At 42.2% G+C, this 17,115-nt stretch overlaps 1 protein-coding gene across 1 annotated transcript in view; it reads left to right on the forward strand.

Annotated features, from left to right (window-relative positions):
* The window catches only part of tacr3a (tachykinin receptor 3a), a 203,995-nt gene that overhangs the window by 32,576 nt on the left and 154,304 nt on the right, over positions 1 to 17,115 (forward strand). Inside the window, exons 2-3 of the mRNA XM_034188764.1 lie at positions 10,714 to 10,902; positions 10,997 to 11,147. Coding sequence (XP_034044655.1) covers positions 10,714 to 10,902; positions 10,997 to 11,147 — 340 coding nt within the window. The remainder of the gene's footprint in view (positions 1 to 10,713; positions 10,903 to 10,996; positions 11,148 to 17,115) is intronic.

Here is a 17,115-nt window from a genome sequence, read left to right on the forward strand (position 1 = left end):
ACTGTTGACCATAAAATTTTATTACAGAGATTAGAGCATGCCATAGGTATTAAAGGCACTGCGCTGCGGTGGTTTGAATCATATTTGTCTAATAGATTACAATTTGTTCATGTAAATGGGGAATCTTCTTCACAAACTAAAGTTAATTATGGAGTTCCACAAGGTTCTGTGCTAGGACTAATTTTATTCACTTTATACATGCTTCCCTTAGGCAGTATTATTACACGGTATTGCTTAAATTTTCATTGTCACGCAGATGATACCCAGCTTTATCTATCCATGAAGCCAGAGGACACACACCAATTAGCTAAACTGCAGGATTGTCTTACAGACATAAAGAAATGGATGATCTCTAATTTCTTGCTTTTAAACTCAGATAAAACTGAAGTTATTGTACTTGGCCCCACAAATCTTAGAAACATGGTGTCTAACCAGATCCTTACTCTGGATGGCATTTCCCTGACCTCTAGTAATACTGTGAGAAATCTTGGAGTCATTTTTGATCAGGATATGTCATTCAAAGCGCATATTAAACAAATATGTAGGACTGCTTTTTTGCATTTACGCAATATCTCTAAAATCAGAAAGGTCTTGTCTCAGAGTGATGCTGAAAAACTAATTCATGCATTTATTTCCTCTAGGCTGGACTATTGTAATTCATTATTATCAGGTTGTCCTAAAAGTTCCCTAAAAAGCCTTCAGTTAATTCAAAATGCTGCAGCTAGAGTACTGACGGGGACTAGAAGGAGAGAGCATATCTCACCCATATTGGCCTCTCTTCATTGGCTTCCTGTTAATTCTAGAATAGAATTTAAAATTCTTCTTCTTACTTATAAGGTTTTGAATAATCAGGTCCCATCTTATCTTAGGGACCTCGTAGTACCATATCACCCCAATAGAGTGCTTCGCTCTCAGACTGCAGGCTTACTTGTAGTTCCTAGGGTTTGTAAGAGTAGAATGGGAGGCAGAGCCTTCAGCTTTCAGGCTCCTCTCCTGTGGAACCAGCTCCCAATTCAGATCAGGGAGACAGACACCCTCTCTACTTTTAAGATTAGGCTTAAAACTTTCCTTTTTGCTAAAGCTTATAGTTAGGGCTGGATCAGGTGACCCTGAACCATCCCTTAGTTATGCTGCTATAGACATAGACTGCTGGGGGGTTCCCATGATGCACTGTTTCTTTCTCTTTTTGCTCTGTATGCACCACTCTGCATTTAATCATTAGTGATCGATCTCTGCTCCCCTCCACAGCATGTCTTTTTCCTGGTTCTCTCCCTCAGCCCCAACCAGTCCCAGCAGAAGACTGCCCCTCCCTGAGCCTGGTTCTGCTGGAGGTTTCTTCCTGTTAAAAGGGAGTTTTTCCTTCCCACTGTAGCCAAGTGCTTGCTCACAGGGGGTCGTTTTGACCGTTGGGGTTTTACATAATTATTGTATGGCCTTGCCTTACAATATAAAGTGCCTTGGGGCAACTGTTTGTTGTGATTTGGCGGTATATAAAAAATTGATTGATTGAAATTGATTGATTGACTTGCTCCCTGGATCCCATCCCGTCCCCCCTCATTAAAACCTGTCTCCCCATAATTTCTCCACTGATCACAAAGATCATAAACTCCTCACTGTCTTCTGGTTCTGTTCCACAGTCTCTCAAGCTGGCAGCTATCACGCCCATTCTCAAAAAACCTGGTCTTGACCCCGATAACTTCATCAATGTTCAGCCTATATCCAACCTTCCCTTTCTGTCTAAAATCCTAGAACGGGTCATTGCTGATCAGCTCCAAACCTGCCTCAGTTCCGTTAGTCTATTTGAACCTTTCCAATCTGGCTTCCATCAAAAACACAGTACTGAAACAGCTCTTCTCAAAGTCACCAATGATCTCCTCCTCTCCTCTGACTCCGGCCATCTCAATATTGTCATTCTCCTGGACCTCACCGCTTCCTTTGACACCATCAGCCACTCCATCCTCCTGTCTCGCCTCAAGACCTCCCTCAACATCACCGGCTCCGCCCTCTCCTGGCTTCAATCATACCTCACAAACCGGCAACAGTTCATCCACGTTAACCGCTGCTCTTCCTCCATAGCCCCCCTATCTCAAGGTGTTCCCCAGGGTTCGGTACTTGGTCCTCTCCTCTTCATTCTCTACATCCTCCCTCTCGGAAGTATCATCCGTCATCATGGTCTCCACTTCCACTGTTATGCTGATGACATACAGCTTTACATTTCCACCACATCCATAAACCCTAACATTCACTCCACCCTCACCCACTGCCTGTCTGAGTTAAAAACTTGGATGCAACACAATTTCTTGAAATTAAACACTGACAAAACAGACATCATCATCATCGGCCCTAGAAACATCACAAAATCAACCCATTTTTCACTCTGTTTTGACAACACTACACTCACTCCATCCCCCCTTGTCCCCAATCTTGGAATCCTGCTCGACCCCACCCTCTCATTTGACCCACACATTAAACAAATAACCTGGACTGCATTCTTCCACTTGAAAAATATCCCACGTCTCCCTTCATCCCTCACTTTCTCCGCTGCTGAAACCCTTATACATGCTTTTATCACACCCAGAATCGACTATTTCAATAGCATCCTCTATGGTTTACCTTCCAAAATACTCAATAAACTACAGTATATACAAAACTCTGCTGCCCGTCTCCTCACCCACACCCGCACTCGAGAACACATCACCCCCTGTCCTACAAAACCTCCACTGGCTCCCCATCACTCAACGCATTCACTTTAAAATCCTCCTGATCACTTTCAAAGCCCTCCATAACCTGGCCCCCACATATCTCACTGACCTCCTCCACCGCCACACTCCATCACGCTCTCTCCCCTCCTCCGACACAAACCTTTTGTCCTTTCCCTGTATCACAGGCTCCGAACCTGGGGAGACAGAGCCTTCTCCATCGCTGCCCCTACCCTCTGGAACTCTCTGCCCCAACCACTCCGTGCTTGCCCCGACCCCCCCCTCCTTCAAGAAAGAACTCAAAACCCATCTGTTTAAGTTAGCTTTTAATGTACAGCCCTGATTTTTAATGTGTTTTTTCTTAGCGTTTTTATCCTTTTCGTTTGGTTTGTAAAGCGTCTTTGAGTGTCCAGAAAAGCGCTATACAAATAAAATGTATTATTATTTTTATTATTAATTTCATAATTTGGCCGCCGAGCCAACCTGTTTTCATGTTGCGGATATATTTTGAATTTTTATTTTAAAGGACTTTACATGACTAAGAGTTGCTTGCATTGTCCATGGGGTGCTTGTGTCTGACACTTTGCGTCTGTGTAACTGTGCACACAGCGTCTGTGCAGTTGGCTGAGGACTTGTCCAAACGTAGCAGGGTATCTCACAAAACGAAGTTATTTTTGTACAATTCGCCCTATCATCCACACGTAAACACAGATGTAGGACCGTAAAAACAATTATTTGTAAAAACTCCGACCAAAGTGAAGATTTGGGAAAACTCCGGTTATGTGTTTGTGTGTGGAAGTGAATTCCGGAGATTTACACTCCAAACGTCACTGCCATGCGACCCAAACATGTTGACGTCAAATGGGCGACCCGTGTTTACATTCAGAAACATGGATGCTCTCAAAGTGTTGGTATTGTCCATTGTCCAGGTGCTTTTTGTGTGCATATATTTGTAAGCCCAATTCTTGCTTCACGTTGAAGATCAGAGGCGAAAAAGCAGTATTCGGTCAGCTGTATTCAGCAATATTATGACCCTATTTCCACGTCCAAAGCATATTTTTCGGGCAAGGTGGCGTCGCCGATTTTGGGTCAGACCGGGACGCACTGCCAGCTGGTGGGAGAATTTTGAAAGGGAAGTCGTTGTCCCGGAGGAATGGAAGAAAATTTCCGAATGTCTCGGTCCTTGCTCCTGTCCTTGTCAGAATTATTACGTCCTCACATCGAGGGGAAGACTACAGTCATGCGATCATCGGTTAGTGTGGTCAAGAAAGTTGCCCTGACACTGTACTACTTGGCTGATGAGGGAAGACTACACAAAATCGCGAATGCATTTGGATTGTCCCGGCAGGTCGTTTCAAAAACTGTAAGGCAGGTGTGTAAAGCTATAACAGTACATTTGGGACCACAATACATACAGCTGCCAAAAACTGAATGTGCAGTGCAATCACTTGTTGCTGGTTTTGAACAGACACATGGCCTTCCCCAGTGTTTAGGCGCTGTGGATGGCACACATGTGGGGATACAGCAACCGTCTGCAAATTGCACAGATTACCTCAACAGAAAGGGGAACTTTTCTTTAAATATCCAAGCCGCTTGTGACTACAAATACTGTTTCATGGACGTTGAAGTCAAATGGCCAGGGAGCGTACACGACGCTTGTGTGTTTGCCAATTCTACCATAAATGAGTTTTTCAAAAAAGAAAAAATTCCTCCTTGTCCAAGGCATCTGGTTGACAACGAAGCACCTATTCCAGTGTACATTTTGGGTGACCCTGCTTACCCCTTACTGCCGTATCTAATGAAAGAATATGCTAATGGTGGAAGCACTGTTCAAAAACAATATTTTGGACTGTGCAGAGCACAGATGGTAATATAATGTGCATTTGGGAGATTAAAGGCCCGATTTGGTGCATTGAGGAGACCTATGGACATCAACCTTGAAGAATTGCCCTTTGTAATTTATGCATGTTTTGTGCTGCATAATTACTGTGAGACTACAAAAGACTCAATAGATGACAATCGTGTTACTGAAGCTATTGAACATGACAGAAACAACCAGCCAGACTCAGAAGCAGATATCAGAGGTGATAGCTTAACACATGAAGGCAAACGGGTCAGAAGAGTCCTCACCCAGTATCTTGATCCATAAGAGACTGTGTTTTTGGGAGAGATGCATTAAGAGAGCAAATATTAAGCTAAATTGAAAATACTTTTTCTAGGTTAGAACCTGTTATAAAGTGTTTACATATATTGCAGAGTTACAACGCAATGATTTAATGCAATTTCAAATAGTTTAATTTTGTTTTTGAAAATATAAACACAGTGCATATCACTGAACATTTGACAGAAAATGTGCAAATAAGTAGTTAAATTCTAAATATCCAAAAACATACAAACCACCTGAAAGAAGTCTTTTGAGCTCTATGCAAATAAAAGTTTCTTTCACACTGTTGTAACACTTTTCATTTGAACAAATGCTCTCAAAATTAGTCAAAGTGCTGCCTTAAATATAAAACAAAGTTAATATTTTTAAACCAAAACACCTGGCATGTTATTTAACATTTTTTACTTTTTGCCCGTAAAACTATAGGGAACAAAGAATTATTACTCATCACTAAAAAGTGCTTGGGTGTATGAAAAACCTGTGAGCCCTGTGCTCGGAGAAGGTGTGCTGTAATGGGATGCATCATGTGCATTAGTGTGGATGTGATTCTGTTGTGTTTCTCTGATTGAAGATGAGTGGTTTGAGAATGAATGAAATGACGGGTGTGGGTGGTTTGACTGTAGAGATGGTGTGTGTGGATAAAAGTGCCCTCTTGCTTCATATGGCATGTAATGTGATTGTTGTGGTGAAGGAGCCTGAATGACTTGTCTTAGGAGAGAAAACCCCTCAGCAATGGAAGTAGTGAGCATGTTGAGTGTATTTGTAATTTTTGTGAAGTTTTCATTTGCTTGTTTTTCTGAAGTTTCCATAATGTCCAACAGTTTCTTTGCACGTCCACGGTCCTCTTCAATGGCATTACTCCACTGGGTCTCAGCTGGCAGTTTGCTCTTCAGGCGGTCATGCCGATGTCCCTTCAGTTGAGCCTGTATAAAATAATAAAAGTTAACATTATTTTACATTACCTATTGTGATATTTATGTGGGAAAGATTTATTTATTTTACAAATAACGTTAAGACTTTGTTTTAAAAACGTTTTAAAAACAAAGGAGAAGCAAATACATACCTGAAGCAAGTCTCTCCTCTGTTTTACAATGGGTGCACTGCTCTCCTGCTCAATGTCAGACACATCAGGGGGTTCTACGGTGGACGAGGAGGACGTAGCAGGCGACGGAACAGGGAGGCTATCATCCAAGTCATTTGTTTCTATGCCCGACGCCATGGTTGTTGTTGCGGGTGATCCGCCCCATATTTGTTCACATTGCTCAAAGTAGAGAAGTACAACTCGGCCATGACCACTCTTCTGTCCACTGTCACCTGCAGAACGATATTTGCCCCTGACTGCCTTTATTTTCGTGGTCAATATAGCCCGAGTTACCTCCCCCTGTCCATGCGGAAAATCTTCAGAGGTCTCAGCCGGATATTGTTCCAAAAACATGTTCAATATGTCCAAGTACTTGCTCTGGCAAGACTCCCAATCGACATTTTCCTGAGTTTTGTTAACTTTGTATTCTAAAACTACGCTTAGAATTAATTCCGACTCCTTATCGTCCACACGAACGAGGTTGGCGCCATGTTTTTAGTTTTTGCGGAAGTTACGACAAGAGATTGATGTTCCTGATTGGATAGAATTTTAATCAGTACCGCCACCCAAAGGTTTGGCAGACTAATTACAACACATTTATATGGTTCGATGTGGATGGATTTTTTTTTAAACGACGTAGTGTGGATGAAGTTTTTTTCCCCAAACGGAAAGGGTAAGATATTCGGTTTTACAAATACCCGACAACGTGTGTACATGGCACGAGATGTGTTCATCATTAAACTTGGAATTCGTTTTTGAAACAATGCCTTATTTAAATACCTATTGACGTTTTGGGTTTAGGCCGAGCCAAGTAGGCTACCAGACTTGCACTGAGTGTCTGTGTGTGTGTGTGTGTGTGTGTGGCGCTGCACTGCAGCTTGCATTATCCATGTACTTGTGTCTGACGTGTCGCGTCTGTGTGCTCACTTTGCCAGTGCTGTAGGCTAAGTGATAACGTTGCTTGCGATGTCCAAACGAGGCATACTTTTTCAAATGGTGTGTTATAATACCTACACCTTACCTACAACCCCAAAGGTTGGGCCCGTCTGATTTTTTTCTGCCTACGCCCCTGCTGCACCCCTATATTTTATGTGCACATTTTAATATATGGTCAGAAATAAATGTTAACAAAGCATAACAAGGCTTTGTTTACAAGTTTTGATGACAAGTTTTTTATCACAATATTTTTTTAAATGTCTTAAGTTACTTGGCAACAAGAACAAAACAAAATGTTTTCATAAAGTGAAACAAAAACCTTACTCGTCTCCTTCTTGCACAGTCACAGTAGATCTGATAATGATCTGCATGTTGATTTGGCCAAACCAGTCTCATGGCTGTCGTGGCGGCATTACAAAAAGTATATTAATCTACAGATTTGTGACAGGGGCATGAAAATGGTGCACTTTTTGTAATGGGGGCACGGAATGTGGGGTGATGGGGGTTATGGTTAGTAGACATTTATGCTATGGTTATGGTTAGAGTTAGGAGAAGGGGAGGATTATAAATCGTAAAATAAAAACTCACGAAAATGGGGTGCTTTTGTGATGGAGGCACAGAATGTGGGGTGATAGGGGTTCTGGTTAGTAGACACTTATGGCTATGGTTATGGTTAGAGTTAGGAGAAGGGAAGGATTATAAATCGTAAAATTAAAAAAGACTGTCACAAAAATGGGGTGCTTTTGTGATGGAGGCACGCAATGTGGGGTGATGGGGGTTATGGTTAGTAGACACTTATGCTATGGTTAGAGTTAGGAGAAGGGGAGGATTATAAATCATAAAATTAAAGACTGTCACAAAAATGGGGTGCTTTTTGTGATGGAGGCATGTCATGTTGGGTGACAGGGGTTATGGTTAGTAGACGTATGCTATGGTTATGGTTAGAGTTAGGAGAAGGGGAGGATTATAAATCGTAAATTTAAAAAAAAACTGTCACGAAAATGGGGTGCATTTTGTGACAGGGGCACAAATTCATTTTGTGACGGGGCCATGAAATTTGGGGTGACAGGGGTTAGGGTTAGGGGAGGGTAGACACTTATGCTATGACTATGGTTAGGGTTAGAGTTAGTAGTAGGGGAGGATTATAAATCGCTAAATAAAAATACTGTGTCACAGAAATTGGGCTCTTTTCATGATGGGACAGGAAAAAAAAAACATGAGACTGGGCTGGATTTAGTACAGGCTTTATGCCATTGCAGTTCCTGACACAACTTCACATTACACAGAGAATGGGCACAGGTGGTCTTCAGTCATAAACTTTCTGCTGTGGAAAATGTCTTTGTAAGTTTCACTTCATTTATCCTGGTAGCAGCTAATTCTTCCTGTGCACAATCCTTTGTTCAGCCAGACGTCTGCATGGGGAAACAAAAGAAAATGTTGTTTTGTGTTGTTGTTCTTCTCTGTGATCATGACCAGTCAAAGCTAATACCTCTAAGAATGTCCTTTGATGTGTGTGTGCACTTATCAAAGAGAACTGTGGCGATGTGTAATTCCAGTTAGCTCATTCATGGCTTACTGGCATTCCTTTGTGGTTATTGTTCAGCAACTGCAAGTGTATTAGATCAGCTGTTATTCTGCAAACATGTTGGATCCCAAATACTTGGCACATTCTTGATTGGGTATCTAAGAAGCTATTCACACACCGATATCTACAAGGGCCGCGGGGACATTCAGAATAAATGCCAAGCAATTACAGGTGATGAGACACAGTGTCTTTGTTGATGTGTCTGAGAGAATTCCTCTCACTGAGGTGACAGGACAGGACCCACACCTTCCGGAAAATTGGATTAACAGCCCATCTTGTCTCATCTGCAAGTGAAAATCAAAACTCAGCTGGTAATCTTCCTCTTTTAAGTGTTTTGCTTTGTCGTTGAAAAATTCATCACACTTTTTTTTTAAGGAGTCATCAATCAGTGTCCTTTAAAACCAAACACCACAGCATAATTGTAATTTTACAGGCTGCCTCACACATAATAAATGAGAACAGCGAGAGAAAAATGTCTTTAGATTCCATCATTAATGGAGTTGTTTTGGGTTTTCTCTCCCCCGAGGCTGTTGCAGACGCCCAGTCTTGTAGTCTGCAAAATGCAGTCTATTAACATGATCACGCAATCATCTTATAAGACCATAAATTTAAAGAGTGTGTATATAATGAGGATAAACTGGTTAAATTTGATGCACAAGCTCAATGCAAAAAGTAACTTTGCTTATTTGTTTGTCTGTCTGTCTGTTAGCAGGATTACGTCAAAACTACTTCACAGATTTTGACAATAGTTGCACCACAGATAGATATTAGGCTATGGAAGACTGCATTAAATTTTGGAGGTAATCAGGATCCAGAATCCAGATCCGGATTCTGGATCAAGTTTCACTTTATATAGGCTTTAAAGGGTTACTTTTAGCAGGATTACATCAAAACTACTGCACAGATTTTGACGAAATTTCCACCACAGATACATATTAGGGCATGGAAGACTCCATTAAATTTTGGAGGTGATCCGGATTCTAGGTCAAGTTTCACTTTGTCGGCTTTTATTGGATTACATCAAACCACTTCACAGATTCTCACCAAATTTGCACTACAGATAGATATTAGGCATGGAAGACTCCACTGAATTTGGGAGGTGTAGGCGACCGAACGGTCCCTTATAAAAATTGATCTGTCTTGCCTTCACTGCACATGCGTCTTTATGTGGAAATGATTGTTGTACAGGAGGAGCTCGGAGTCGAGCCGCTGCTCCTCCACATTGAAAGGAGCCAGCTGAGGTGGCTCGGGCATCTTTTCCGGATGTCCCCTGGATGCCTTGCTGGAGAGGTGTTCCGGGCACATCCCATTGGGAGGAGGCCCCGAGGAAGACCCAGGACACGCTGGAGGGGCTACGTCTCTCGGCTGGCTTGGGAACGCCTCTGGGTTCCACCGGAGGAGCTGGGGGAGGTGTGTGTAGATCGGGAGGTCTGGGCGGCTTTGCTTGAGCTGCTGCCCACGCAACCCGACTCCGGATAAAGTGGAAGAAAATGGATGGATGGATGGATGGATGGATGGATGGATGGATGGATGGATGGATGGATGATTGTTGTACAAGAGCTTCAGATATCTGTCGCTGAGATAGATGATGACTGGAGTGCAGTTTGAAGCAGAAACAATGTGATAATCGCTGAATCGCTGCTGACGCTCAGAAATGATGCATGTGCAGTGAAGACAGGGCGGACCAATTTTAGGGTGGAGCTCTCGATCGGCGACACTGGATCTGGATTCTGGATCAAGATTTCACTTTATATAGACTTTGAAGGATTACGTCAAAACTACTTCACAGATTCTCACCAAATTTGCACCACAGATAGATATTAGGGCATGGAAGACTCCACCGAATTTTGGAGGTGATCTGGATCCGGTTTGGTGGATGTCAGAAATCTCTGATTGCTCTTGATTAACCCTATTCAGGACTTTAGTGAGTACAATATGAAGAAAGTAATTGCCATGGGGTCCAATGGACCCCAAAAGTCCTGAATAGGGTTAAAGTAATATATACCCACATGTCTGGGCTACTTGCACGAATTAATCTTATTCCACGCACGATAGCAATTTCAAGCAGGTGTGGTTGAACTTATATGTAGCTTGAAATGAACATGTTCTGTCAACCTTTTTTTATTACAGAGCTTAGGTCTGATGATTGCTAAAGCCGCTGCTGCTTGTTCATAAAACTGTTTTTTTTAAAGATCCCAGAAAGATGCTTATAAAACAGCTTTTTCATCTGATGCCCTGTAACGTGCAGGTACATGGCCATCATTCATCCTCTGAAGCCTCGTCTGTCAGCGAAGGCCACCACAGGGGTGATTGTGTGTATCTGGAGTCTGGCCGTGGTTCTGGCTTTCCCCCTCTGTTTCTTCTCTACCACCAAAGCTCTGCGCAACAGAACACTGTGCTATGTGGCCTGGCCCCGAAAGGCAGAGGACACCTTCATGTAAGAAGCTTTTTCTAACCTATCTGCCCAAATATGTGATTTTGAAAAACTGCACAAAAAAGACAAATGAACAGAAAAAAAACATTCTTCTTAGGTACCATATCATCGTGATTGTTCTGGTCTACGTGTTGCCTTTGGTGGTGATGGGAATCACTTACACCATTGTGGGAGTGACGCTGTGGGGAGGAGAAATCCCAGGAGACTCGTCTGATAATTACCACGGACAGCTTCGAGCCAAAAGGAAGGTACGCACGCTTGAGGGAAAACACTGCACCAAGTACTTCAGCTTAAAGCCGAGGTATTCCAAGTGAGACGAATGAGCATGCCATTCCACATTGTGGAGGTGGGTTGTTTTGGTCATTAAGCAAAGGCAGCCTGCCACAGCACACAAATACTGCACCCAATTGCTAATCAGGAAAAATGAGCAGCAACACAAATGAGTGGCAACGCAGTTCTTCAACACGTGCAGCCCATTCCCTTCTGTCCACATCGCTGTCTTGGATCAGCTTCCACTATCATGCCAGGACTAATAGGAGATAACCACACAGCCAGCATAGCTCATGCAAAATATCTGTTGATTACAGATAGTAGCATTATATTTTGTAAATAAATGGTGGGACTGATTTTGGGGACAGAGCTGGAGAGCATTGTCATCGTCATAATGACAGACAAGCATAACTAACAGACTAATAACGCAATACTATTTCTCATCAGTAGGAAACCGTTATCATTAAAGAATGAGTGAAATATTACTTTCAACTCAAGTCTGGGGGCATTCAGTGGTTCTATGTGCCGTCACATCCTTGACACCACAGAACTACCTTGGGTCCTGGATGGCACTCACCCATGCAGACTACTGATACATCCCAACATCTCGAAAATACTCATCTACTGTATCTGCCACAGCCAGGTGAAACATAGGTGTCTCTCTGGCATTCTCCAGCCACTGGGGTCCTCAACATTCATGCACCTGTGTGCTGGATCATGCACAGAGAAAAGCACCACATGGCAAAAATGTCAAAGCTGTCACTCACTTATAATGCAAGTGATACTCCACGTGTTAGTCTCCCTCAGTGACCACTAATTTGATACAAAGTCATTCCAGTAGTACCCAAGAATCCTCAGAAGAGACATGGTACCACAACCATCCAGTCATCATTTTTGGCCACTTGGTTGGCATTCAAATCTCAAAACCATACAGCAAGATGGGTAGCACCGGGACCCTCAAGACTTGAATCTTTGCACTCCTGTAAAGATATCTGCATCACCAAACTCCTCTTTCCAGACCTCTATAAGCTCTTTTCAGGAGATCAAAGACCCAGAGACATAAATGTTACTGTCTAGATAAGTGAATGTCTCTACAAGTTCAGCACTTCTGATGGCTGAGTCCAGGAAGGTGATAAAAGCCTGAATTGCCTTGTTCCACGACAGTCGCAAACACAGACACTCCGATTTCTCATCCAGCTTCTCAAGCACTGCAATCAGACTAACCATTCATTTCTCAAAGATCGCAGCATTATTTGCGAAGTCAAGGTCACTAAATGTTTCCTCATCTGAAAAAGCACCCAAGCCATTGGGAAAAGTCTCTGCCTTCACTTCATACAACCCCCACAGTATCTGTGTAAAATCTGGCTATGATGTCCTATAACTTCTTAGGGCCCCTTCACACATAGTGCAAATATGTACAACTCAGAGGGACTCACATCATAAGAGCTCCTATGAGCGAACCACGCAACATCGTGCACGATCCCAGTGCGACGGTTTATGCACTGGGAACACAGTGCCAGCAGCTGCACGATGTGGTTACACATCGCACAGTTGCTGTGAAAATAAAAAAAAAAACATGCCACCCACGGGAATTGAACCCACACTTTCAAAAAACTCTTGATTAACAGTCAGAAACTACCACTGAGCTACCATCGCTGTCCTGTGAAAGCTGCGGGAAACTGTTTGGTTTTTAGGACATGGATGTATTTAAAAAATAAAACCACACACCATATAAAAACACCTCATTGTACTGAATCCCTCTCATCAAGCGGACAATACAAATATGATCCATCTGTTCCTCTGTAGATGACCCATGGTCACAGACATACAGTCATGAAATGACATGAATGAGAAGCAGTGCGCTCTTATGTCCACATCTGCTGTTGCTGTGTGCAGCCGGCCCAGCGCGCATGTCCTGCCCGACACACATGTCTTGTGGACGGTGCGCTGCCAGACATTTTGGACGTCCCCATGGAGCTTGAAACAATTTTTTACATTTTTTAAGGCCTAGTCCAGGCAGCCACCAAGGCCATCAATGCCATTAAAAAACTCAGCTTTGTAGAGTGTAAGATGTATGAAAACAATAACTACAGTACAGTGCATCTGAAAAGTATTCACAGTGCTTCACTTTTTCCTCATTTTGTTATGATACAGCCTTATTCCAAAATGAAATAAATTATTTTTTTCCTCAAACTTCTACACTCAATACCCCAATAATGACAATGTGAAAAAGGTTGCGTTTTTTAGATAATTGCAATTTTTTTGAAAATAAAAAAACTAAGAAATCACATGTACATATGAGGTCTGTCAACAAAGTATGTGTCCTTTTTATTTTTTTCAAAAACTATATGGATTTCATTCATATGTTTTTACGTCAGACATGATTGAACCCTCGTGTGCATGCGTGAGTTTTTCCACGCCAGTCGGTGACGTCATTCGCCTGTGAGCACTCCTTGTGGGAGGAGTCGTCCAGCCCCTCGTCGGAATTCCTTTGTCTGAGAAGTTGCTGAGAGACTGGTGCTTTGTTTGATCAAAATTTTTTCTAAACCTGTGAGACACATCGAAGTGGACACGGTTCGAAAAATTAAGCTGGTTTTCGGTGAAAATTTTAACGGCTGATGAGAGATTTTGAGGTGATACTGTTGCTTTAAGGACTTCCCACGGTGCGAGACGTCGAGCAGTGCTCTCAGGCGCCGTCGTCAGCCTGTTTCAAGCTGAAAACCTCCACATTTCAGGCTCTATTGATCCAGGACGTCGTGAGAGAACAGAGAAGTTTCAGAAGAAGTCGGTTTCAGCATTTTATCCGGATATTCCACTGTTAAAGGAGATTTTTTTAATGAAAGACGTGCGGACGGATTGCAGCGTCGACTCGCAGCCGCCGCGACGCTCCGCCACTGGAAAAACACCTCTGTTGGAAGCCTTAAGGACAAGTTGGAACATGTCCAGCTGTTAAACAATTTCTCATATACTCACTCCACTGAAAGCCATCAAAAGCCGCCTGGATTTTACAAATGGTTATCAACACGGAGGTGTTTTTCCTGTTTTGAAAAAAATAAAAAGGACCTATACTTTATTGACAGCCCTCGTAAGTATTCACAGCCTTTGCCATGAAGCTCAAAATCAAGCTCAGTGGAAACAGAATGCACAAACCAAGCACAAAGTCAAAGGAATTGTCTGTAGACCTCTGAGACAGCATTGGCTAGAAGCACCAATATGGGGAAGGGTACAGAAACATTTCTGCTGCATTGAAGGTCCCAATGAGCACAGTGGCCTCCACCCTCTGTAAATGGAAGACATTCAGATCCACCAGGCCTCTTCCTAGAGCTGGTCACTTGTCAAAACTGAGCCATTGGTGCAGAAGGGTCATAATCAGGGAGGTGACCAAGAACCTGATGGTCACTCTCTCAGAGCTCCAGCATTCCTCTGTGGAGAGAGGAGAACCTTCCAGAAGTACAACCATCTCTGCAGCAGTCCACCAATCAGGCCTGTATGGTAGAGTAACCAGATGGAAGCCACTCCTTAGTAAAAGGCACATGGCAGCCCACTTGGAGCTTCCCAAAAGGCACCTGAAGGACTTTCAGACCATGAAAAACAAAATTTTCTGATGAGACAAAGATTGAACTCTTTGTTATGAATGCCAGATGTTGTGTTTGGAGGAAACCAGGCACCGCCCCTACAGTGGAGCATGATGGTGGCAGCATCAATCTGTGGGGATGTTTTTTAGCAGCAGGAACTGGGAGACTATTCAGGATTGAGAGAAAGATGAATGCAGCAATGTACAGAGACATCCTGGATGAAAACCTGCTCTTGACCTCACACTGGGTGGCTTCAGGACAATTCTGTGAATGTCCTTTAGTGACCCAGCCACAGCCCAGACCTGAATGTAATTGAACATCTCTGGAGAGATCTAAAAATGGCTGTGCACCAAGTCTCCCCATCCAACCTAATAGAGCTTGAGAGATGCTGCAAAGAAGAACAGACAAACATAGCATGTGGCATCATATTCAAGAAAACCTGAGGCTGTAGTTGCTGCCAAAGGTGCATCAACAAAGTTTTGAGCAAAGGGTGTGAATACGTATGTACATGTGATTTTTTTTTTTTTTTAATAAATTAGCAAAAAAAAAACTTTTTTCATGTTGTCATTATGGGGTGTTGTGTTTGAGGGAAAAAATAGACTTCATTTTGGAAGAAGGCTGGAACATAACAAAATATGGATGGAGTGAAGCGCTGTGAATACTTTCTGGATGCACCGTATACCTCACAAGTAACATTTAGAACAACATATTACAGCATTATCACAGCACTATGATATTTACTTTCTGGTACGCTGCACTGGTCGTGACATTTCACAGCAAGCATATCAGTGGGCAAAAGCTTTATTCCACTGAACACAACCTTTATGGCTGTCACTTGTTCTCCATCAATTGCTGTTCCATGGATCTGGACAAGGACAAGCTCTGAAAACCAACCAGTGAGCTAAGTGAACATTTCATGCATCATTCAAGATGTGTAGAAAATATGTAGTGGGTATGTAATAGATTCAGCTGGTGTACACGTATCTATGCAAGTACAGTATGTCAAATAGAGTTGTTCTGATTAACTCGCAGCTGCAGGACTCTTTACACAGACATTTTCAACATTTTATTTTATTTCAGGAATAATTTTGAACTTCTGCCCATTCTCATTCACTTCATGCTTTGGAATCTGGGAATGTGCGTAGGTACCAATGGGACTCATGGCCTGTACAGGACTTGCTTCAGCACTGAAATACTTGAATGTTGGATCAAGCTCATTGACGTAAGACATGTGGCTGTGGTGTCATAGATTACATTTTCTCATTATGCAAGTAATATATCTTATCAGACGCAACCCAAGTAATTGTTCATTTGACACAGAGGTACCTGAGATTTCTCCAGAGACACAGAGTCAAAGACATCAAGTCATCCTCTTAGGTCACTGATTAAAGTCATAATTTCAGGACCAGGACTTTGAATACTTGGACATTTATTCTCCTGCAAAGATATTGGCATCACCAAAGAACTTTGTCCACCACACTACAAAAGAGGGGTGTCTAAAAACAAGATTAAAAACATTAAATCTGAGGAAAAAGGTACTCAAACTGTAATGATCTGTCCATACAGCAACATAATTTCACTTGACAAGATTTCTTGAATCTTTATTATAATAGCCAAATGACGTGTGTGTGTGTGTGTGTGTGTGTGTGTGTGTGTGTGTGTGTGTGTGTGTGTGTGTGTGTGTGTGTGTGTGTGTGTGTGTGTGTGTGTGTGTGTGTGTGTGTGTGTGTGTGTGTGTGTGTGTGCGCATATGTATGGCTTTGATCACAGAGAGACTGGGGAGAGCTGACATTTGGCATTTGGTATGCTTATGTATTTTGGGTGAAAGATAAATGCTGCAAAAATGGAAATTTGATAAGACTAATATATATATTTTTTTTTTAAATGAACGATATTAGCTAACAGCAGTGAACAATGGATGTTGTGCTGCAATGTACCATGGGAGTTCGGGGTTTGGGGGTTTTACATGTTGTGGTTCATATTAGTTTAACAGTGTTGTTAGTGTTATTGAGTTATTTTTGTCATTCAATTGGTTTAGTCAGTTTAGTTGTGTCATGTTGTTATTACTATGAGTGAGAAGTGTAGTGTGTTGATGTCTTCCTCCACCTTCTCTGTTTGTAGGTGTGTAAAAGTAAAAGCACCTACATGCAGCAGAATGTAGAAAAGACAAAAAGCTTGATTTTATTTAGTAAGTTCATAGTAAGTACATTGTAAGTAATTGTAAATACACTCAACAAAAATATAAACACAACACTTTTGGTTTTGCTCCCATTTTGTATGAGATGAACTCAAAGATCTAAAACGTTTTCCACATACACAATATCACCATTTCTCTCAAATATTGTTCACAAACCAGTCTAAATCTGTGATA

Source organism: Thalassophryne amazonica, chromosome 15 (genome assembly GCF_902500255.1).
Source record: "Thalassophryne amazonica chromosome 15, fThaAma1.1, whole genome shotgun sequence".
Taxonomy (NCBI): domain Eukaryota; kingdom Metazoa; phylum Chordata; class Actinopteri; order Batrachoidiformes; family Batrachoididae; genus Thalassophryne; species Thalassophryne amazonica.